Source organism: Scophthalmus maximus, chromosome 8 (genome assembly GCF_022379125.1).
Source record: "Scophthalmus maximus strain ysfricsl-2021 chromosome 8, ASM2237912v1, whole genome shotgun sequence".
Lineage (NCBI taxonomy): Eukaryota > Metazoa > Chordata > Actinopteri > Pleuronectiformes > Scophthalmidae > Scophthalmus > Scophthalmus maximus.
The window spans coordinates 6,026,974-6,049,855 of record NC_061522.1 but is presented as its reverse complement, the minus strand read 5'-3'; the positions used below and the strand labels follow the sequence as shown (position 1 = coordinate 6,049,855).

Sequence of the window (22,882 nt, the reverse complement as noted above, 5' to 3'; positions counted from 1 at the left end):
GGACAAAGGGATCTTGTTGCTGATTAAAGTTCCCTCAGAGAGAGAAGGAAGTTGAAAGCGCAACAAGATCACAGCCGAGAGAGAGATTTCACTCTGAAATAACTTGAAATTGGAGCAATTATCGGGTAAAAGCTAAGGATCCCGGCCTCTACTGTGTGTGTGTGTGTGTGTGTGTGTGTGTGTGTGTGTAATGACACCCCTGACCATCAAACCATCCGCGGCAGCAAAAGCTCTTTGGTCAAGATCAGGGTGGTTTGGGCTGAACGTCGTGTTCACTGGTCGTGTCCGAGGTCTAACTTTGGCAGCTGCTGGCGCGGGTGTAAGAGCGGGTCGTCCACTAATTGGACCCTGAGCCCTCCAGTTGGCCCCGATGGCCGTGCCGGCAGCGTGTGCACGGTGGAAAAAAGCGCTAGAAATAGCGACGGTGTATGAATGTGTGTGAATGGCAACGGTTGAGTCGTGGATAAGACTAGAGAGGTGCTTTGTAAAGGCAGTGAACTCATTCCTCACTAGGACTCAGGCGTTGTGATGAGGCTAAAGTTAAAAAATATGCGAGTACAAATGGTCACAAGTAACGTGGTTCTGTGAATATTTTACTGCTCCGATCCGCAGCCTGATGGAAAGAAAACACAGTCTGACCGCAATTATTCTTTCCTACACAAGAACGCATTTGCTGTTGCAGCAAATAAATGGATTTGTACATGCACTTTCCTACGTATGTGGCGCACTTATAGGAGAGCGGGGTTGGCATTTCCCTGAGAGAAACCTAAAACAGAGTGAGTGCAATTGCTGTTCCACAGCTCCATTAAACGCTAAATGTGTAAATACGACACCGCAGCAACTGCAGTAATCACGATGGATACGAGGAGCAGAAGTAGTCGGAGAGAGACCGCTAGTCCTGGATGGGAGAGGCCGGTGTGGTAATGCTCGTCTAAATTGTCTACACACACACACACACACACACACACACACACATACTGGAATCCCAGTGCATGTGAAAAAGGAAGGGTGACGCATTCGCATATTTGACGGCAAATTTGCAGCAGCCAGGAGGTGAGGGCGAATCATGATCATGAAACACTCCGGTGTGTCCCGAGTGTTCCATGACACGGACAAAAAAGAAGCAGAAGACGCACATTTGCATAGGGGTGATCTTAAAGTGAAGCCTCCTCAGCCGTTGGAGCAGAAAGCGTCTTCTGATTCCTCATTACGTGTAATTAAATAATGCTTGGGTTCTAGACTCCAGCGATCCATTCCAGCGCTTTCATTGTCCTCCGATGCTGCGTATTTGTCCTCAAGAGGGGGTTTCCGTTGGATTGCAGGGACATTTCCTGGCATCTCTCCGCTGTCACTGTCGAAATAAAGGCAAAAGTATCCGTAGAGATTGTTCATGCGTAGAAGGCGACGGTATCACTTGTAGCGCAGGGGCTGGAATTTGGGCACCCGTGTCCTCATCGACGCTCAAACGCAGACTCGCAGGCTGCGTCGATTTAGGCTCTTTGTGAAGGTTTCCTTCAAACAGACAACGCAGCATCATCCTCATCTGAAGAACAAAAAACAAAAACGTTGGGATACTCAAACTCCACCAACGATAACTCAGGCCAAAATGTATTACTAACATTGCGTAGCTGCGGATGCCCGGGTGGGGCCGCTCTGTCCGTTCCGAAGTCGAGGCTAACGTCTCGAGGTGAACGCGCGTCCGCCTTCAGGGCCCCTCGGCTTTGGACCGGCCTGCCTGACGGGACGGGGCTTGCAGATCGTAGACTGCATATAAAAATGGACGTAGTCGAAGCGACGCTTAATGCCGACGTGTCCTCTCCAGCAGAGGGCGACTCTGCTGGTTGCAAAGAGATGGAGTTGGTTTCGAAAAAGCCCAGCATGCATTGGGACGTGGACGGAGCGTGATTGACGGCTAGTACCGTCCACCAGTTGCATGATCTCAGGTGTAGGTGGACGTGCAGTGGACGAGCTCTCACATATGGTTACCTTTTTACAGACTTGCCTTCATGTGATGTCGTCTTATTAAAAAAAAATTTTTTTTAATCTATTTACGTTCTATTGCTTTTATTCTTCTTATTTCTATTTACTGCTTTTACGTGAGGTTGTCGTGTCGTCTTTAATCGGTGTGAGTGCATTTTTGCAACCGCTCCCGAGTATCCTGCATTTGCTTTGTATGTTTTCAAGGTTCTATATAAATAAGGTTAATATTACCACTACTACTACAGCAAATGTAGTGAGACGTGTTTCTTGTTTGAGCAGGCCTTTGGAGTTTAGCTCGTGACGTCATGCAGGGGTCTGCAGCACTGTAAAGAACGGGTGACATTTGATCAATAATCCTATTTAATGGGCCGTGATTAAATGTCTCTGACATATGGACACTGTGGAGCTGCGCATCATAATGATTCTGCCGTTCAGAATGATAAATGTCCATCTGCAGACCCAGAAACTCCTGCAGGTATCCAGGTAAACGCTTCTGTCGCTCCCACGTATCGCGTGACTCCACTCGGACGGAGGACGCCGATAGTCGGTCACCGCTCTCTGCCGTCGCGTTCCGTTGCCAGCCCGGACACATGCCGTTGTTTAGTGCAGGGGGTGGTTATGCTTCATACGCAGTGAGCTGCCGCAATGATCTCCGTAACTCTGGATCAATAAAGCGTGAACGACAAGGAAATTCATTTGAGTCTCATTCACATTTGAACCTTTTCAGCGAAAGGGAAATGGTGCAAGAATGAAATTGTCTACGAGAAAAGAATCACAGGCAGATAGTAACATTACCCCAAGAAACTGGTGTGGTGGAATTGTCATTAATCATTTATAAAGGGGTCTCGTGGGAAATCAATTTACCAGATGTGGACTGTTAACAATGCAGAAATGTAAATTAAATTTAAGCCTACATGATTAGATTCTGAAATGCTCTCAGGCTGAAATCGGCGGACTTTTTATTCATAGCTATGATCGGCCTGCAACATTAAGGAAAATCTGCTCTTATGAATTTATCAATATCAGCCTTGACTATCGGAAAGTGAAAGGTGTCATTCATAGCGATAAAATGACAGTTTGCCTCAGAGCTTTTTAGCATCTTTCCGCTACTTGTTCTTTATTTCATTCTGTATTTCTTTTTCTCTCTTTCTTCCTTTGACCCCCTGAAAAAAATTATCTGTATTTTATTGTATTTTACCCAACCCCCGTCAAGGATTTGCAGCTACCTCTTTTTGTATTTGCAAGCCATGCTACTTTGCTTTAGACATTTTAAATGTAGTTATTTCAAACCACTCTAGGCACTAATTGATTTCTATTCATTTATTTACGGGAAGAAGACATATTAGCAGACTCTTGACACTTTCCTTAGTTGTGCGGCCGAATCCATTGCAGTGCACTGTGCTCGTCAAAATAACAGTTTCTGGTGCCGACGTTCACATTGGAACGAGGTCATTAGCTCCTAATATCACGGGGGGACCTTTCCTGGTTTTCCCTCATTACTTCACCATCTGTGCAGTTTCACATATGGACAAAACGTGCGTTTGCCAAGGACGCTGCTTGACACTAATTCAATTTCTAATGGCCACATGGTGACTTGGTTTATAACCGTGGAAACCAAATTAGGAACCAATTACCTTCCAGAGGCTAAAACAGTTTGAACCGGGTCGGCATGCATTGTGCTACTTACACACGGTGAACTCGCATTGCCATTTCATCGATATGACAATTTAAGGTTATCACACAAAGTTATAGGCCTCGAACCATAAGGTATTTTGTGGGTTGTGGACTAAAGCGTCGGCGTTTTATCGTCTCAGTAAAGTGGCAGTTTGCTTTGAACGCTGAAACATCATCATGGGCCAAAGTGATGCTGTTGAGCTCAGGGACACATTCCTGCAAATGGAATTTTCCGTGGTCACTTTTTCTAATCACGTTCGTCAGTGTCGTGAACGATTGCCGTCTCTCTGCCTCTTGATTCTACATCGCGGCCTAGCGACGTCTTTAATTTAACAAAAGCAAAGGAGCAACACGCAGTTCATAGGAGCACGAGCAAAAGATCCTGCAGGGGAACTTCTGAAAAACCTCTATGCCTATTTTTTTTTCAGAGGATGAACGCTGCATTCGTGGACGTGTGGCTCTGTAAATCATAGGAAAATATGTATTGTGACGGCGACATAAAAGATGGATGTTTGACGCCATGTGTGTGTGTGTGTGTGTGTGTGTGTATGTGAACTGAGCTTTCATGAAAAAACAGATGAATGTATGTATTTTTGTGTGGACTTCAAACGATTCTTAATCTGAGCTGCAACAGTTAATTGATTAATCAATTAGTAATCGGATACTAAGTTAATCGCAGACTATTTCGAAAACCGATTAATCGGTTAAAGTAGTTTTTCCTGAAAAAATGAGTCAAAATTTTCTGATTTCAGCTTCTTAGAATGTGAATATTATCTGGTTTCTTTGCTCCTCTGTGACAGTGAACTGCATATCTTTGGTGTGTGGACAAAAACCCCCAAAACATCATCTTGGGGTTGGGGAACATCTTTCACCATTTTATGAAAATAATCGACAGATTCATCGATAATGGAAATAATCGTTCGTCGCAGCCCTAACTGATATCAAAGCTTGGATATTCTCACACTGTCCTTCACGCTATGTCATAAGCTAATAATTTAATACTGATGCTCAATTTACACTGCGCGTCCGCATTACAGCTTTCCATACTGTTGCCCCAGATTGGCGGGAGATATTTGCCCAAAACGAGCCAGTGCGCAGCAGAACTCATCGGTTCCAGGGTTATTGGTCTCTGGGAGGGAGGGAGGCGTTTCCTCCCTGTCTCACCACAACCCGCCTCACGAGTCTCTCTCTCTCTCTCTCTCTCTCTCTGTATCATCAGTCTGACGGGGCAGGTGATGATGCGCCCTCGGTGCCAAACTGGCTCCATGCGCGCACTCGCCAAATGTTGCGCGCGCTTTCGCTGGTGCGCTCACTTTGGCTTTTTGCCGCGGGGAGAGGATGAATCCGTCCGCTGTTTGATGGGTTTCTGGTTTTTCTTTTTCTTTTACTCTTTACTGGATAACACAGGTATGAGAAGCAAACGGAGGCGTTGATGTTTAGAAGATTCTCCAGATTGAGGTGAGTGGGTCTTCAAGCTTACTGATATTCTTTTTGCTCCGGACTGTCATGGAACAGTAAACTGTATAGGCTGTACTGTTACAGCCACTCTCACCTGTCATGTCTTTTTAATTGCAAGTATGACCAGCCACCACATGGACATGGATGAATTTTAACTTCTAAAATGCCATTTCTCGGCTAAGTAAGTGTGGACACATGTAATGCCAGAGAAATAACAAGGCTGCATGGGATACAGTACAGCCCACTGGATTGTATGCATCCTCAAAAAAAGGTGTGTTGTGCCTTTTAACATCCACACTCTCAGTATAGTGTCAGCTGGACACAGAGCATCAGGACTTGAGTTCATCGGGTGACTCTTTAGTGGAGCTACTCGCTCAGAGAGGTGCTGCTTCAGAGTCGTACTTGAAGAATCAGAAAATGTGCCCATCGCACTTCACGTTCTGTCTCCCGAGGGCATCGTCTGCAGCCCGCCTCTGTGATGCTCGGATTATTTTTTTTAACTTGTCACACTGACGATTCCAAAATGGGGCTGTACAACGCTCGAGATGTGCTGTAAATTCTGGTTTTTACCTTGTCCTAATCTTGGACGCGGCTTGAGCATTATCGGTAATGCAAGAGATTGTATTTAATAGGCACCAGAACAGTCATAATTCAAACGATTGCCCCTGAAAAATAATGGGGTTACAAACTTGAAATCTATGCATATACTGACACTAAGTGTTACTGCTGCCCTAAAGGCACAATGCATGTTCGTTCAATTTGTTTAAACAAAAGAAAGATATATTATTTGATATTTTCTAGGTGCCAGATTTGTTGCCAAGTGAAAACATTTGACTTTGTCTGAGCCACGCTGTGCATTGAAGTTCATCCTTTCACGCAGAGCCTTATGGGGACTGTCAGCCATGGACACAGCAGAGCAACTGAACATGACTCGAGTGGAAGATTCCCCGCCCGGCGTCCAACCCTCCAACTGCTGCTCGACCGCGGGCGACGAGAACTTTTTCAGGCTGGACGACAGCACGAACGCGGTCGGCGTTCAGGTCGTCCTCATCCTCGCCTACAGCACCATCATATTGTTCGGAGTGGCGGGGAACTCCCTGGTGATCTACGTCGTCTACAAGTTCAGAAACCTGCGGACCGTCACCAACTTCTTCATCGCCAACTTGGCCGTGGCCGACCTGCTGGTCAACACGCTGTGTCTGCCGTTCACCCTCGTCTACACGCTGTACGGCGAGTGGAAGTTCGGCCAGGTGCTGTGCTTCATGCTGCCCTGCGCCCAGGGCATGGCGGTGCACGTGTCCACCGTCACCCTGAACATCATCGCGCTGGACCGCCACAGGAGCATCGTCCACCACACGGAGTCCAAGATGTCCAAGGACATGTGCGCGCTGGTCATCGTCATGACGTGGACCGTCAGCGCGCTGCTGGCCAGCCCGCTCGCCATCTTCAGGGAGTACGGGACGTTCGATCTCTCCCCGGTCGAGTCTATTCAGGTGTGCACGGAGAAGTGGCCGGGGAGCAGCATGAACGGAAGCATCTACAGCATATCGATGCTCCTGGTTCAATACGGCCTCCCACTGGCCATTAACTCCGTGGCGTACATCCGCATCTGGAATAAACTGAAGAACCACATGACGCACGGCGGTCGAAATGACCGCCACCAGCGCCGGAAGAAGACCACCAAGATGCTGCTGACCATGGTGGTGGTCTTCGCCGTCAGCTGGTTGCCCTTCCACGCGTTCCAGCTGGCCGTTGACATCGACAGCACGGTGCTGTACAGGAAGGACTTCAAGCTGCTCTTCACCCTGTTCCACATCGTGGCCATGTGCTCGACATTCGTCAACCCCATCCTGTACGGGTGGATGAACGGCAACTACCGGTCGGCCTTCTTGTCCGTGTGCGAGTGCCACCGGCCCTTCGGCCGGAGGCCACGGCGCCCCAGAGGCAGAGACGCGCGAACGTTCGGGAGAGAGGAGGTCGGGGTTCGCGCGGGTTACAAATCCACAAACGTATGAGTTGCACAGGCAGAGACGGATCACTGCTCATCATTCATGGACACGTGAAGGGGGTTTTTCGACCTCCTAAAATAAGGACGGATGAAAATGATGAGCGGGTTGTAAGACATTAGTTTGATTGAACTAAGACACTTGCTGCGATTCCCAACAATAGTGCTCGTCCTCTCAGGTATTTGTGTGTCGGACGACGACGGACATTCCTCTTTGTTGTCGCAGTTCGTCTTGCGTGTGTCTGCATGTGTCATTATGATCACCGCCAATGAATCTATACACAAATTCAAACATTGTTTGGCTGCAGCTTCTGCAAAAGTTGGAGTCAAACTACCTGTCTCAGGTTTTCACTCGGTCTCGGGTTAACGCCCTCATAGATTCATACTTGATGCCACGTGTTGAATGTGACCATTTTTTTTCCAAAACTAAAAATTGGATTTCTTCGGCACGATAGATGTTAACATTTTCTTTCTTGAGCATCGTGTCTACTATTACTATCACTTTAGATATTGTGGGAGTCCTGAGGTGCAGCACTCAGACTCATGTGGACGGGGGGGGGGGGGGGGGGGGGGGGGGGGGGGGGGGATGACTGCAGAGGTGTGTGTCGATTCTTATGCTTTAAAAAGGTTGACGTGCCATTATGGAATTCATATTGTCAGCTTAGACTAACAGTACCACCACTACCAGTGATAGTACTTATAATAACTTGTCAAAGTGTTTAAAAAGTGCTGATGTAATTCAAAACAAATGGACGAAACAACCACGGAAATAAATGTGAATTCATGACGTGAAAAAAGGGAAACTGACATCATTTGTTTTCGGCCCTGACACTTCGATCACTGTTACGGGGCTCAATGCACAGACGCGGAGGGGAAGCCGATTGCTTTTGTGCGTTTGTGTCATGGATTCAACAGAAGTAGGCTTTCCTATTCATGCGACAGGACCACAGGAGTTCCTCCCCCCCCTCCCCGGCTCCTCTTTGTTTGCGACGGGCGTCCTAATTACCACTCTTCGCGTTTAACAATGATTGCACCGGCGCAGGGGTTTTGAAGGGCCCTTCCTGTTGACCAGGTCCTCCAGCCCCTCTGGTGTGTGCGTGAGGAGCTGGCGGACGGGGGTCTATTCGCGGCGCGTTCAGCACTAAATCCATACGAGCTTCTCCAAACCGCCCCGACCTTATTGAGCCGCTGCCGCTGTCACAAAGCGTGCCCTCGGGAGGATTCGCGCTAATCAAGTAAGACGAACAATAGTTTGGAAACTAATTGAATTTGTCCTAGTTCACTGATGGGCTCGTCTTTTTGTTTTGTTTTTTTCATAAGGGGAAAGCACTTAAGTCAGTCCCCGAGACTTTCTCCCGGCTCTCCCGTCCACTCGGCAAGAAGTCAAATTTGATTTATGACATTTCATCTGTGGAGTGAATATCGATTTTGTCAATGACTCGCATTTCTGCTGTGGAGTAATTAAGTGCCGCTGGTGGAACAGTGTGACAGCGTATTCATGCGAGTCAGTGACGGTGCGCATCCACAACGTGGAGCCTTTTTCGTTTTTTCTTTAATAACTATGATCCATTTAACAGGGACTTTGTTACAATGCTTAATTTCTACGAGGATGATCTACTTCCGAAAAGATCTGCCGTGTCTATCGGTTACTCTTATTTGGCAGAAAACGTTTCCCACATTATTGCAGTTGGGATTATTTTGAATTGACGGAAAAAAACCAAAATCGATTTAAAGCTGCAGTGTGTAATATTCAGAAGAACTTATTCACAGAAATTGAATATATTGTCCACAACTATGTGTTCATATAGGCATAATCACCTGCAACAAAATCAAATGTAGTTACATGAGGTGGGCCCGACCTCCGTGTAAGTCACCACGTTTGCGACGTCGTGTTGCAAACGACGATGAATCGGTGGGAGAAAAAAAATATATGCACCACCAAATGACCTAGATTTAATATATATCCATCGCAAGAGGGAGACAGTTAAATGTGCTCTACCTCATATTTCCTCACCTCATAATGTCAGAGCTTCAGTCTGAACCACAGTTCCTTGTCGGAAGAGGCGAGGGGCGACGCTGCGGCGCCCTCCAGTGTCTCAGCGGCGTCTCCACCCTCTCCTCGGTGGAACACTGAAGACACACAACTCTGCTGCCACTGTTGAGCATTAAGGCGGTAAGTATAACTGTTTTCAACACTTCACCGCAGACGCTTGTACACGCTTGTGGACCATAATTATCCAATAGTAATAATAGAGTTATCTAGTAACATGTGTGAGTAATGACGGACCCATCAGCTTATTTTTTTGCTTTGGCCTCTGGCCCCCGAACATTAAGTCGTGTAACTGTCTGTGGCAGAGACATTGTTTGTCCCGGACCGTTCTTCCCATATGAAAATTATCAATTGATGAATGACGAAGCCAACATATTATTTCTTCTTAAAGAGGAACTGTACCATGGATGCTGATCAATAAGTCTTTTTATTGCAAACAGAAAAGTACAGCTGGCGCTGGGTATCGGGATCATTAGTCAAAGTATTGGGGGAATTGAATTTATGGACTTATTAATGGTGTTAGATAAAAGGTTGCTCAATGTCTGCCAGTGCTATTACAATTCACTCTCGGGGTTTTGAAAAACACAACATTAAAAAGGCAACGTCAGGGATGAAAGGTTGAAATCATTAATTATTTAATACCTGCAGGTTGTGGTTTTCGTACGTGCACATGTCATCATACAGTATAAACAGAGGGTCTTTATTGAAAAGACATCAGATTGTGAGAAATTGGCAAGAAACACAGAGGCAGGCTGTTCAATTCCCACCTGCGGTATGTGGTGATATTACGCAGGTGGGATATTTACAGGTCAACACATCGAACTGTTCCATCGAGCGTATCCTCAACACAACAGTGTATTTTTCGCTGAAATGTGATTGCTACGTATTAGGGCCAGGCATAAGAAAAATTAATTAAAGGGGAATCTTTTATTTATGTATTTAACATTAAGAGAATGTCGAGAATAAAGTGGAAACAGCCCTAAACGTCCGTGTTGTGGTACCAGTTCCGCTGTCACACATCCACGTTAACTAACATTAGCGAAGCTACGCTAAGCTTCGGTAACGGCACGCCTCTCAAAATTCATTCCCGGTTGTTTGCAGTTGAGCGCTTATCGTGTCGGGACACGCGTTAACGTTCACGTGAAAACACCCGTCGCCACCGCGTCCTTTCTTCCAGATTCAGCCTGTCAATCATAATAATATCGCAAATTTACAACTCGGTTAGCAGCTGGCGTTAGCTTAGCAAACTGGCTAACAAAACATCAACATCCTGTTGTTTGGTGCTGCTGAAAAAGTGCTTCCACAATTTTTTTTATTCTCGATATAATATTTCTTTTCTTCTTTCTGTTTTTGCTTATGCCCTTAGGCCCTAGTAGTCTTCCGTAGATGGCACATAGCTTCAAAGTGCCGATGATCACCTTAGACGTCAGGAGTGTTTGCTGAAGTGTGTGTCGGTTTGCATGTGTCCCTTGTGTAGGTGCTTGTGTGTGTGTGTGTGTGTGTGTGTGTGTGTGTGTGTGTGTGTGTGTGTGTGTGTGTTTGTTGGGCGGGGGGGGGGGTGATCTATGCAGTCGGGTAAGTCGTGATGAGGTCGTGGCCCTCCGGTGGTCTCATCCTGGCCCGGGCGTGGCTCTCGCAGTAGAGCTGCCCCTCCACGAAGAAGTAGCCCTTCTGTTTGAGGTTGACGTCGCAGTCGGAGCACACGAAGCAGCCCGGGTGGCGATATTTGTCGCGCGCTTTCACCACCGTCCCGCTGCACACACAGAGTTGAGACGTTAAGAGCAGAGAACAGGCTGCGTGGAACGTGACGGTGTTATTTTTTTGGTTTTTCACATGTCCCATTGCGTGCGTTCCTGCTCAATTGTGCGTTTTCATCTTCACCTCACTTCCGCACACAATAGTCGGTATGTACGATGGCTGTAGCCTGAGCCTTTCTATGGAATACCGACTATTAGTGTGACCTGATTTGTTGAGGATATTTATTTCCTCACGTATTTTTGCATAAACATACCATAGGTTGATTTACCTTGTACACAATTTCTTTGTGTATATACCTATTATGATCGCTTTATCGCTGATTACTGTTTGATACATCACGCGAGGTGGTTAACATGGATTATGGGTATTTAAGATGGCGACTCTGTTAGAGACTAAAATATCATTACGGCAAATGAAAACCTTTAACGGGAGCTGTGAGGCGTGCAGATCCTCTTTTTTTTCAAAACTCCTGCGAAATTTTGTTGATCCAGCACCCATGGAAATTAATTTTGTTTTGGGGGTGCGTATTCTTTTCCCATTTTTTTCCAGAAAGTAAATAGATGAAGAAGTAAATAATAACACTACAGCAACCTCACACAGTATTAAAAAAAATGTATTAATGCCATTTTCACTGCTGACAGATTTAAAATTGTATAATTGTATGTGCTCCAAAAAACTGGATAAACAAAAGCAACTGAGTCGGTCTCATTTTGATACATAAAACCTTAAGGGGATGGAATTGAAAAGTATTTTAGAGGGGTTATAAAAAGGTAATATTTACTCTCACGGCTTTTGTTTTATTCTTCAGTTTAGGTTTATTTGTTCAATGTTTGAAAAAATAATATTTGCACGTGGGTATATCATTTTATTAGACCTCTAGTTTTCAGCTTGTTAAAGATTTGTCTCGTATTTTTGTTTTGAATATTTAACCTCAGATATAAAAGTAGGTTAGTTGATGATGTAATGTTCACATTATGTACAGTATGTTCAGTCAGTGAGGTGTGGATTCATCACAAGCGTAACATAGTTTGTGGTCGTGGGCCGTGTTGTTCCTGTACCTTTTGTTCTAAATTCACTCACGGAGGGTTCTGGATGTGAATCGCAGATGATCTGCTCCTTCATTTTTACTCACACAATCCCGTTCCCACACTTGTCGCAGACGGGCAGCTTCTGCAGGTTTCCTGTGGGCGCAGTCGGCTTGGTCGTGGGGGCCTTCACTGTCCTGGTCACAATGGGACGCGTGCCTGGCCAAAGGCGAGAGGAGCCACTCAGCAACACAACGCCGTGTACATGATGAGAGCACGACAATAGAAAACAAAACACTCCAGCGAGACGAGGCCGGGGGCCCCCGCGGCCGCGCACTTGAATCACTCGAATGACACTTCCCGTCGGTCTGTGGGGCCGCTCCACTCTCGTGGGACACATTTTGCACTTCTAAATCAATAAAGGAAACACATGTAGGAGTGTTTCTGTAACAACGTGTTGAGTCACAGTGGCGTATTGTGTGGCTTTAGATGAAACTGGTCCGTCACTCAGAATCAAAATATTCCCTAAATGATTGAAGTACCAATGTGATCTGTGTCGTCTCCGTCATCTGTGTCGTGATGAATATGATTTACTGGAACAATCGTTAAGTAGGACACATCAAATGAGCAACGTGGCCCTGTTCATTCAGCTGTAGCAAAGGATTAGGTGATGCATGTCGGTCATAGGACAGTGAATCCCAAAATTGCTCCGGATGCATGAATCAGAGGTTAATAAATAAGCAAATAATAATGATAATAATAATAATAATAATGATATGAATTGGATATATGTTTCTGTCATGTTTCTATCCGTCATCATCAGACTCCGATGAAGTTATGCATCATGTCAAAAGGTTCTTAAAACTCGAATAAGTCCGACATCTCATGGAGATAAAATTGCAGTAGAATTTCAAATTCTAAAAGTTAAATTAAATATTCATATGTGAAGTTAAAAACAGAAAACCTTAGGTATTATTTGTTGAGTATGAGTTTGCCACAAATTTATTCTGCTAAAGGTGCAGAGGTATTATCATCATCGTGTAGCTCTACCTGTACTTAAAGTGCTCATTATGCCGAGTTAAACATATCTGCGCAACAAATATTGTATAAGTATCGTGACTATTTTTGCAGCTGGTGAAGGTGGGTGTTTAAAATACTCAACAAATTGTGGGGGAGCTCAAAGGAAACGGAGTCTCAACCATTTCTGATTGGTGCATAACATCTATTAGACGTGACAGTTTTCCAACTGAGCCCCGCCCACTAAAAAAACAACGAGAAGAACTCAGATAGAAATTTTTTAAAAAATATGGAGAAAACAAAATATAAAAATCTGTAATGTGAAACTACCAAGGACACGGCAGCTCGAAGTAAGAAGCCGATTGAGAAAACACTGTGTCTCTGCAAGGTTTTTTTTAAAACAGATGCATTTGCCTCTGTGGGGTGTTTTCCCTCAGACTGTCGGCCTCCTCTCTGCAGTGGAGGATTTCAACATGTAAGCGCCTTTTGTGTCGGTGAAGGACGACCTCACCATCACTGTCGATGAAGTCCTGCAGCGCTCTGAAGGAGCCAGACTGTCGCGGCTCCTGCTGCTCCTCCTGGTCTGTCTGCAGCATCCGGTACACGTCAGAATCCTCGATGCTGGTCAGAGCCCTGGGGCTGAGCGGTGTGTGCGCACACACACACACACACACACACTCACACACACACACACACACACACACAGACAAGGACAGTACCTGGTGAGGATAAACTTTGGCCTGCAGAGTCTTTTGACTGTGACAAAAGACAACTTTTATCCGGACCGCCCAAAGTACCATTTTCATTGTGACGGATCGTTTCGTGCCGGCGGCAGAAATGATGCACTGCAATGTTAACTGTATTGTGTTTTTCCCGAGTGAAACGGATCAGGTGAGAACCAGCTGCGGGAGTTCATAGAGCTACGACACGGTGGGTCGCCCTTAAAAGGAATAAAGAGAGGTTGAAGGACTAGACCAGTCATTCCATGAGATAATCCATGATTCAGCAGACAGCCACAAGAGATGGATGCTTGGCTCATTAAAGCTACAGTGTGTAATATTTAGAAGAACCTATTCACAAAAATTGAATATATTGTCCATGATTGTGTGTTCATATATGTCTAATCACATGCAGCAAACAACCGATGTTTTTTTGTCAACTTTGAATGAGTTAAATATAGTTACATAAGGGAGACCTCTGTGTAAGTCGCAATTAAATACGGTTGCAGAAAACCAGAAATGGAATTAACGGTGCGCCACCATAAAATGTCCCCTGTCCGATGCTCAGTTGGTTGCGGTTTGCAACGTTACCACCAGATGCCGCCAGAAGAGTACATCAATGACACACCGGGGCTTTAAGGGAGACATATTATGCTCATATTCAGGTTCATCATTTTAATTTGGGTTATGGCTTGAATGGGTTTACATGCTCTTATGTTCAGTAAACGCATCGGTTACCTCAGACCGTCACATTCCTGCAGCTCCTCTCTCCAGCCGCCGTCTGAAACACTTAGTTTTAGTCTCTTTAAGCCCCTCCCCTTCCCGATAAAGCCCAGTCTGCTCTGATTGGCCAGCTGGCTCCACTGTTGTGATTGGTCAACCGCTTCCAGTGCACGTAGGACGTGTCGTACCTCCGCTCTCGCTCTACCTGGAGGTATATCCGTGTGTGTTTCTGTGGCGCGAGGGGCTCAGTCACCTGTCGGGCTTGGGGTGGACGATGCCTCTCATCTGGCCCTCCATGGCGTCCTGGATGTTCCCGGAGGAGTAAAGGCCTATCGGGGTGTTGTAGGACGTACTGACCACCTGGCGCTTGTCGTCGATGTTCGCTGCCGCGAGAAACGGCTGAGCCTTGCGGTTGTGAGCGGTGCCGATGGGTTTGAACTCCTGCAAAAAGACAATGAAGAGAAGAAGGCCACGAGACGATATGACATGAAGATGTGAAGCAGAATAAAAAAAGCTGATGCAGTCTGTGTGTGAATCAATTTCTCAGACACGCTAACAAACCTGCTGTTCTGATTCCAGGTTGATTTTGTATGGATGAGCTCTGCCTTCCTCCACCACGCGAGGGGACCACAGCCTCGACTCATTCCTGGGAATTAAACACAGATCCTGATTGGACGGTCAACTCAACTTGTTATAATCAGTGTGTGTGTGTGTGTGTGTGTGTGTGTGTGTGTGTGTGTGCGCATATCTATAATCCCAAATCATAAAACATCAAAACTGAAGTTTAAACTTCTGCTGACATGTTTGTGCATGTGGGATATTTTCCACATGTCGAAAGTGAAAAAAAAAAAAAATTAAGCCGAATTCATAAACCATACCACATTGTGTTTTAACACAGGAAAAGAAAAGCAATAGCATGCTCACAGCTGTAAACGGATCAAACTAAGAGCAGATGGCGGGAGGAATGCTCCGGTAGTCTTGGACCATTTTTCCGGACCAGGCACGAAAAAACAATGCAGTGCTCACATTTTTTTGCGTTAATACATAACAGGAGACACTTTAAAGATTGGTGTATGGTTCATATCGTCAAAGGAGAGGTTTCAAACATGAGGGGAAACTTTGCGGGGGGACCCCGAGAAAAATTCGAGATGATGATTTCGACTGATGTACTGCGCTGATTTAGTCTGTTTAAGGCCTTAAAGAATAATTCAAATGGTGCGTGTCGATCTGGAACAGTGGACAGATTTTTGGACATAGCTACAATATACAGACATACTGTATGTGTGACCTTTGACAGTTCAGAGGACGGACAACTGTACGGTGTGTAATCCTGCACAGCATTGTAGTACGACCTTCGACGACCTTCAAACGTAACTCAGAAATTGGATCAACAGCTGCCCCCCCCCCGGCACAGAACCGGAACGATTCCAAGTTCCACAAACACAACAGTGATTATTGCTGCGCAGCTGTTTGTCTTCAATTTCACGGTGTCGTGCAGGTGTTGCCTTTTACTGCGTCCCGCGTACAAACCTCTCCACGCTGAGACAGAGCCGACTGGCGGACTCTTTGATCTTGTTCTGGGCTTCGCAGTGCAGCATGTCGGCGGCCGCGGCCCCCTCGATGGCCACGATGACGTCCCCCGCGCACAAGTTGGCCACGGCGGCCTTGCTGCCGGGGGTGATCTGAGAGAGAGAGAGAGAGAGAGAGAGAGAGAGAGAGAGAGAGAGGGTGGAGAGGAGAGCAAATGAAGACTGGATCGGAATGTCCACACGCGTTGGTATGGATGGGTCACAAATTAGAAAATAGTTTTTTGCTTTTTTGGAGAAGCATAGCAAATCCAGACGCTTCTATATCGGGCATGAGGGACCGCTGAACGGTTTGATGATTACAAAAGATGAATAAAAGATGATGCATATGCTACCATTACTCGACCTAGTTAAAAATCCTTTACCCCATCATCAAAACAACAAGTAATACATTTTGGGATGGAAACATGTTTATCCCGCCAGTAGATCTAGTGACTTGACAAACCTTTTTATCTGACCACTAAATATGAATATGGTTAATCCATAAAAATAAAAATAAAAAACACAAGTATTTTCAATATAATTCAATTTTTTAAGATCCTACCACAAAAAAATAATAAATAAATGATAGAAAAGCTCTAATAACTGGAGGTCAAGTAACGTCCGGGGCAGAAAAGGTTAAAAACCCTGAATAAGTACGTCAGTGGAGTTGTTAGGAATCAGGTATGTTGCCTATAATTGCTTTGCTTTTCATATTAAAGTCATTTAATGAGCATGTTTGTGTATATATATTATTTGCAGTTCATATTAATTAACAAAAAGTGTTTTCATACAAATAAATGTGTTTGGTCATTATAAATACTCCCAATCCTAATCTACAATGTTGATCTTTCACATATGAATATATGCATGTATTCATACATACAACTTCATAACAAAAATATGCAAACAACTTTTTTCGTTTTATCAAAAAGTATCAAAAAGGTCATCAATTTTCCATTTTCAATGGTAAATGTTGGTGAGACCAATGTCGCCTGTGCCCGACGGTGAGTCATGAATAGACAGAAATGAATCAAATCCAATTTAGCTTTCAAACATTGTGAAGAGGCCGAGCGTTTCTGACCCGCTCCTCCCGTTGTTTCCTTCCCCGCCAATGCATAGAAGGCTTCAACACAAATGTGGACGAAATAAAGAAAGAAATCCGCCCAGCTATTGAGTAACTTCGCTCATGCAGCCAGGACACTGGAGGAAAACAATGTGCCTGGTGAACGGTTTCCGTCTGGTCTCCATCACCGGCGCCTCGTCTCTTAAATGCTCAACGGCGAGGCCCCTGCAGTGTCGGCGATCCCCTGCCGGGATCGCAGCCTGACGTGACGTCTTTCTCTCTCTCACCTGGCCCTCAACAAGAGACACCAGACTCCCTCCGAGCGTCCAAACGACTTAAGTCGAGCAAACAACAAGAATGAGATTCACCGGCAGAAAAAGCCCATCGCCCCGGTTGGTCTGCAGCGCGGTTCTTTTCTCCCCCCCACTGACTGTCCCCTTGTCCTCGAGATAAAACAAACATGTGCTGCTGCTTCCCAAGTGTGTGAGCGCCTCCAGATGGAATATGCCTTCTGCCGGGCCAGGAAGTGATCAAGAGGAGCCTGAGAACTCCCAGAAAAAAACACCAGCTATGGAGGTCACAGAAGACGCCTCAATGAAACGCAGCCCGACGCTCCCACCGCGCACCGCGCAGGGTCGCGACCTACGGTGCGCGCTCGGGCCTTATCGCGTTACAGGACATAGGAAACTTTGGCCGGGATGTTACATTGGAACCTGAATGAGATCATCCGCCTATAAATAACAGGTGGATGAAAGTGCTGAGGGCGATGTCTCACGCTGCCAAAGAGGGAACAGTCAATTGACAGTGGAGCGTTTGTCGTTGAGTGCTGCTCAGTAGTCTCTTGTCAAACATTCACTTTTACTTCTTTTTACTCTTGGCTCTCTGTCCCTTTTCTCTCTCTCTTTCTTTCTTTCTTCCTCTATCCTTTGTTTTTTCTTTCTTTCTTTTTTTTCTTATATTTCTTTCAGTTCCCCTTCAAGCATTAAATTAAACCACTTACTAGATATTTGTGTACAATTTTCCTGAAGTGGTGAATTAAAACAATCAATTGTTGGTGTTACAACTGATTGTCCAAGCAGGTGCAATGTACTTCCGCTTGCACTCAACGCTGCACTCATCATACTCTTTGATGTTAAAGTTGGATCAGTTGACTACGTGAAGAGTAGAAGCTTTAGGTTGTTAGTCGAGAAAAAAATAATTGATAAAGAATATTGGGTTCGTGCTCACTAAGTGCCCACAGACAGAAAGCGGCTGTTTGCGTTCACAGGCAACAACATATTACATCAATATTGTGCTCATAAAATTATAATTTGCTGTGCTGCCGCCAAACTGTTCATACACTTTATATATGAATAATTAAGAATTAGAAGGCCAAAAAAATATAATATAATTTTGCATTTTCACATGTCATTTCAGGCCACTTACCAACCCCCAACCTGACCGCAACTGTAGTGAATGACGCACGTGAGGACATGGCATTATCGTTGACGTGCATGAAAGGCCTTAAAATGCATGGACACGAAGTGGTGCAACGTCAGGATGACATAGGTAAAGGATGGAAACGCACATTACTTAGCATTTTTCTTTCACAGATTTTCTCAAAATGCGGATTGAATTTGGATATAGACACTTGGTTTCTTTGTCTTTCATTAGAGCCTATGTCTATGTCTTTAATCCAGCGTTTAATCCTGGTAGTTCCCCTTCAAGGCCTAACGCTGCGCGCCGAAGAAGAAACAGAGAGATGGTAATCACTGGTGTTTACGTTCCCTCGACCGGCCGGGAACGCTGCGGCGGCTTCGGGGGGATGTTCCTGACCAAACATGGCAGTGACGGGAGACACTGGCCTCTCTTGTGTCTGTGTGGCTTCACCGCAGCAGCGATTCCACCGGTTTCCAAACAGACTGCAATATAAGGTGTCACGCAGTTTTTAGTTTCACCGCACAGCTACATCTCTCTTACACATTTGCTTCTTGCATGACTTCTCCTCCTTCCTCCGCCAGTCGCCCATCCCAGTCTTCTCTCACCACCGGGTGTCCACTGACACGACAGCTGGGAGGTTTCTGGACAGAGCCGCTGGTCGGAGGCCTAACTAGGCTTTTGTGGACGGTCGCTCCTGAGGTCTTTCCCCTAAATATAGACCAGACGCACGCAACCGCCACAACACACACACACACACACACACACACACACACACACACACACACACACACACACACACACACACACACACACACACACACACACACACACACACACACACACACACACACACACACACACACACACACACACACTGCACGGTCCTCGCGCTGGACCCTGGGCGACACTGTGTGTGTGTGTGTGTGTGTGTGTGAGGGTGTGTGAGGGTCAGACCCATGAATGAGTCCATCATTTGTTTTCACAATGGCTGCTGTTAATTGTGTTTAGTTGTGTTGATGTAAAAGAACGTTTTTGACCCACTGTGCTGCTGCTATTAGGCCTAACAACTTTTATTTTTGGAAAAAACTTTGAACTCACTTAATTTTAACCAACTGTTCTTATGCGTGTTTTATTTTATGATCCTGCTTTTACTCTGTAGCACTTTCTTTTACAAAATGAAAAGTGCGTTATAAATAAAATGTATTATTATATTATTATTATTTTTATTATTAAATATTTGTAAGCCGGTGTTTGTTTTTCTCTAAGCACATTTGTATCCGTAAATTATGCATTTCCCAAAGTTCTCGTGCTTTGTTCAGCTGTTTTTTATTTATTTATTTACCAGCTTCTCTTATTTATTTCCTTTTATATTTTTGGCCTTTTTGTTTCTCCCACGAGAAAGATCGCCTCCTAGGAATTTGATTAATCTTGCGCCTAAGAAGTTTGAACGATGATTTAACCAATTCCGTTAGCGAATACAGACGTGGACACTGTCATAATGTAGTGTTGTGAAAAGTGACAATATTTTTGTTCAAACAACTTTTCAACATCATGGAAACAAAATCTACAATTTATGACCAAAGGAAAAGTTGTGCACAGTTAGCTGGTTAGCTTAGATTAGCACGGGGCACCACTGAAGCTAACCGATTAGCAAGCTATGTCGCTTTTTTTGTTTTTTTTAAAATTCCACCACTATACACACAGATAATAGTGATTCATACATTTGAGAAGTGATGTGTGGGTTTAGTAGAGGGTTGAGTTGGTTTGGACGTGACAGGAAATTGTTGTGTTGATCCCCGTTTCTTTATGCTAAGTTAAGCTAACTGGTTGCTAGCTGCAGCTACCATCAACCTTCTCATCCATCCCTTGAATCAATCAAATCCCTCAAAATGTCAAAACATGACCCAATTCTGTTTGTGCGGGAAACATCTGGTTACTTCACTTTGATTAAGATGAAATGATGATTTTATGTATTTGGCTGCAACTTTGCATCAACAGGAAATGCCACATTACCGCATTACCCCCCCCCCCCCCCCGGAAATGGTCGTTTTCATTCGCAGATGAAGATCAAATTCTGACGCTTGGATCTCGACAGGCGGCCGCGAGCTCCTCCACTTTTATTTTTCAACAAACTGTCCGGTGATAAATCGAGTGTTCAATCCGCAGTGACGGCCTGTAGGGGTCAGACGATGACATTCACTACGAAATAAGTGTGAGCTTCACCGCTGAGCAGCTGCACAACTGCAGCCTATTGTACGTCACACTCGTCACTAAATCACTGAGAAATCCGCGTGCTCTCCGTTGAAACCAGCTGTCGGCGCGAAATCCCCGCGGATGTGAACTGGAGAAAACACATTTTCTGTCCAAACACCTTAGGGTGGAATTGTACGTCTGGACAAAAAATGCCCATATTTGTGTTTCTTCTCTGTCTTTGGGGCCCGGTCCAATGATCCAACAAGTTTTCCGTTCCCTCCCAAATTCATGGTGAGCGAGCGAGTGCACATGTCACAGTGATAATGTAAAGCTGCTATTTGTAACCGAGCCCCTTGTATTCACTGTGGCACAGGTGCAGACCTCATTCCACACTCCAGACAGACTCTTTCTCCAATGACCCCCCCCGCCCCCCTCCCCTGGAAACACAATGTCGGTGCTAAACCAAAGACTGGCTGTACCGCAAAAAGCATTAAATCACATTCATATTGACATTTTTCTGACACTTGGCTTATGCTCCAACACAGAAACAGTATCAGTGCAAATTGTTTTGCCCAGAAAACCTTTAAAAAAATGTGCCAAGAAAGAAAATGAAATAAGAATTAGGAAGTTTTTAAGCAGAAAAACTGATTTTGAAAACACAATATTATCTATTATCTATTATCTATTCTCTGTCTCTCTCTCTCTCTCTGTCTCTGTCTCTCTCACTCACCCTGGAGATAGTCAGGGGCTGGTTGAAGTCCTTTCCTCCCGTCAGGCGGAACCCCCAGGGGGCCGGGCCGTCCAACACCACGTCCACTGGCATGACCCCTTCGATCGTCCCCCCGCCGTCAGATAACAACAGCGAAGTTGCCCACTTGCGTGCCGGGGGGGCAACACGGTTTTAAAGAGCAAAGCACCGTGGAAGTGATGGAGATTTTGTACCACGTTGGGGGTGGGAGGAGGAGGAGGAGGAGGAGGAGGAGGAGGACGGACAGACCCCACCCCCGGCGGTGAAGTAATTTGTCAGATTTTAGGAACTGACTCTCCTGTCCGTGTTCCAACCGGCACTCTGCCCGATCACTTCTCCATTTTCTGTTTTCTTAGCCAATTTTCCTCCTTTTCCCTCGACTCACTACTGTCTCCCTGTCTCCGGATGGAAGCCAGTGGTTTTTGCGTAAATCACTGGGCGACCAAGAGCGTCAGTCAGTAGTGTGACTCATGGCTGGTTTGGGACCACACGTTGTAAAGGACACTCGTAGACAGACCGGGGATGTAAACCAGCCTTCCCGGAGACCAGCTCCCCCGAATACCCCCCCCCCCCCCCTGTCATCGCTCCTCATCCCCAGGAGGCTCGCACAGACCGGCTCGGCCTCCGCTCGCGCTGGTCGACGGGTCTTGCTGCTCCTGTCCTTATTTGGTGTGGAGGCGCCGCTCCGCTCCGGGGGCCTCGCAGGTCCCACTTGCACATTCCAGCCACCATTGATCTGGACGGCACCCAGCACCAGGACTCCCACTTCCCCAACTCGTCCACAGCGCAGTTTCCGTCGGACGTCGGACCACATCACGTGTCCTCCTCTTTGTCCGGAACACAGACTAGATCTGTCACGTTGTTATTTATTTTTTAATCTCTCAGACATTTTCCCCTCTGGCCCACAAAGCACAGATTCACTCTGCTTGGTTCATTATCAAGGGTTTTATTTTCAGCCAGTTCTGGGTCTGTCTGACCCCGACTCTGCTGATTTTGGACAACAGATGGACTTTATGAGGCGGCTGGAGTCTCCGTCAACAAGCACCGACGTCTCCATCAAGCAGAGGAAGCAAAGTGCCAGTTCAAACACCTGTGCGAATTAAAAAACTGCACACACCAAACATGTCGGCGTCATCACGCGGCTTCAAAAATCGCGTGCTCTCTCAGGTATTTCAAAGTGGACCAGTTCAACGGCTTGTTTCTGTAGTCACCATGACGACACAAGGCCTTGAGAAATAAGGGAAGTTGATGAGCCGCCAAAAGACACACAGGTCGTCAGGCAAGTGAGCACGTTCAGTACTTTGTGCTTTACCCGAGGAAGTGATATGCAGGTTTAGGTAATTGTCACAAATCCCACTTTTTTATAAAGAGAGCCTGTGGAGATTTCATCGTGATCAAACGTCTTTGTTCACATTCAAGTTCATAAACCATGTGCAAAGCCTCTTCCCTTGATGTTTTGTTTACATCAGCCTCCAGCCCCCC

At 45.7% G+C, this 22,882-nt stretch overlaps 2 protein-coding genes across 3 annotated transcripts; one reads left to right on the top strand and one right to left on the bottom strand.

The window, feature by feature from the left end:
- Nucleotides 1–5,999: 5,999 nt before the first annotated feature.
- On the top strand, nucleotides 6,000–7,580 carry npy2r (neuropeptide Y receptor Y2). The gene has a single exon (XM_035638035.2). The coding sequence runs from the start codon at nucleotides 6,015–6,017 to the stop codon at nucleotides 7,125–7,127; it is 1,113 nt and encodes a 370-aa protein (XP_035493928.2). The 5' UTR covers nucleotides 6,000–6,014; the 3' UTR covers nucleotides 7,128–7,580.
- A 1,995-nt stretch (nucleotides 7,581–9,575) lies between these two features.
- Nucleotides 9,576–21,589, bottom strand: LOC118312940 (PDZ and LIM domain protein 3). Of its 2 annotated transcripts, XR_004794347.2 has the most exons (8): nucleotides 21,383–21,589; nucleotides 15,940–16,091; nucleotides 14,971–15,055; nucleotides 14,663–14,850; nucleotides 13,479–13,606; nucleotides 12,058–12,169; nucleotides 9,810–10,920; nucleotides 9,576–9,701 (listed from the first exon to the last, which is right to left on the bottom strand). XR_004794347.2 is itself a non-coding variant. In XM_035638037.2 (7 exons), exons 1-7 carry the CDS (start codon nucleotides 21,473–21,475, stop codon nucleotides 10,731–10,733), a joined length of 948 nt encoding a protein of 315 aa, XP_035493930.1. In that variant the 5' UTR covers nucleotides 21,476–21,589; the 3' UTR covers nucleotides 9,576–10,730. The 2 variants fall into 2 exon arrangements, 1 of the variants encoding a protein (XP_035493930.1); XM_035638037.2 differs by having other exon boundaries at nucleotides 9,576–10,920.
- Nucleotides 21,590–22,882: the final 1,293 nt, after the last annotated feature.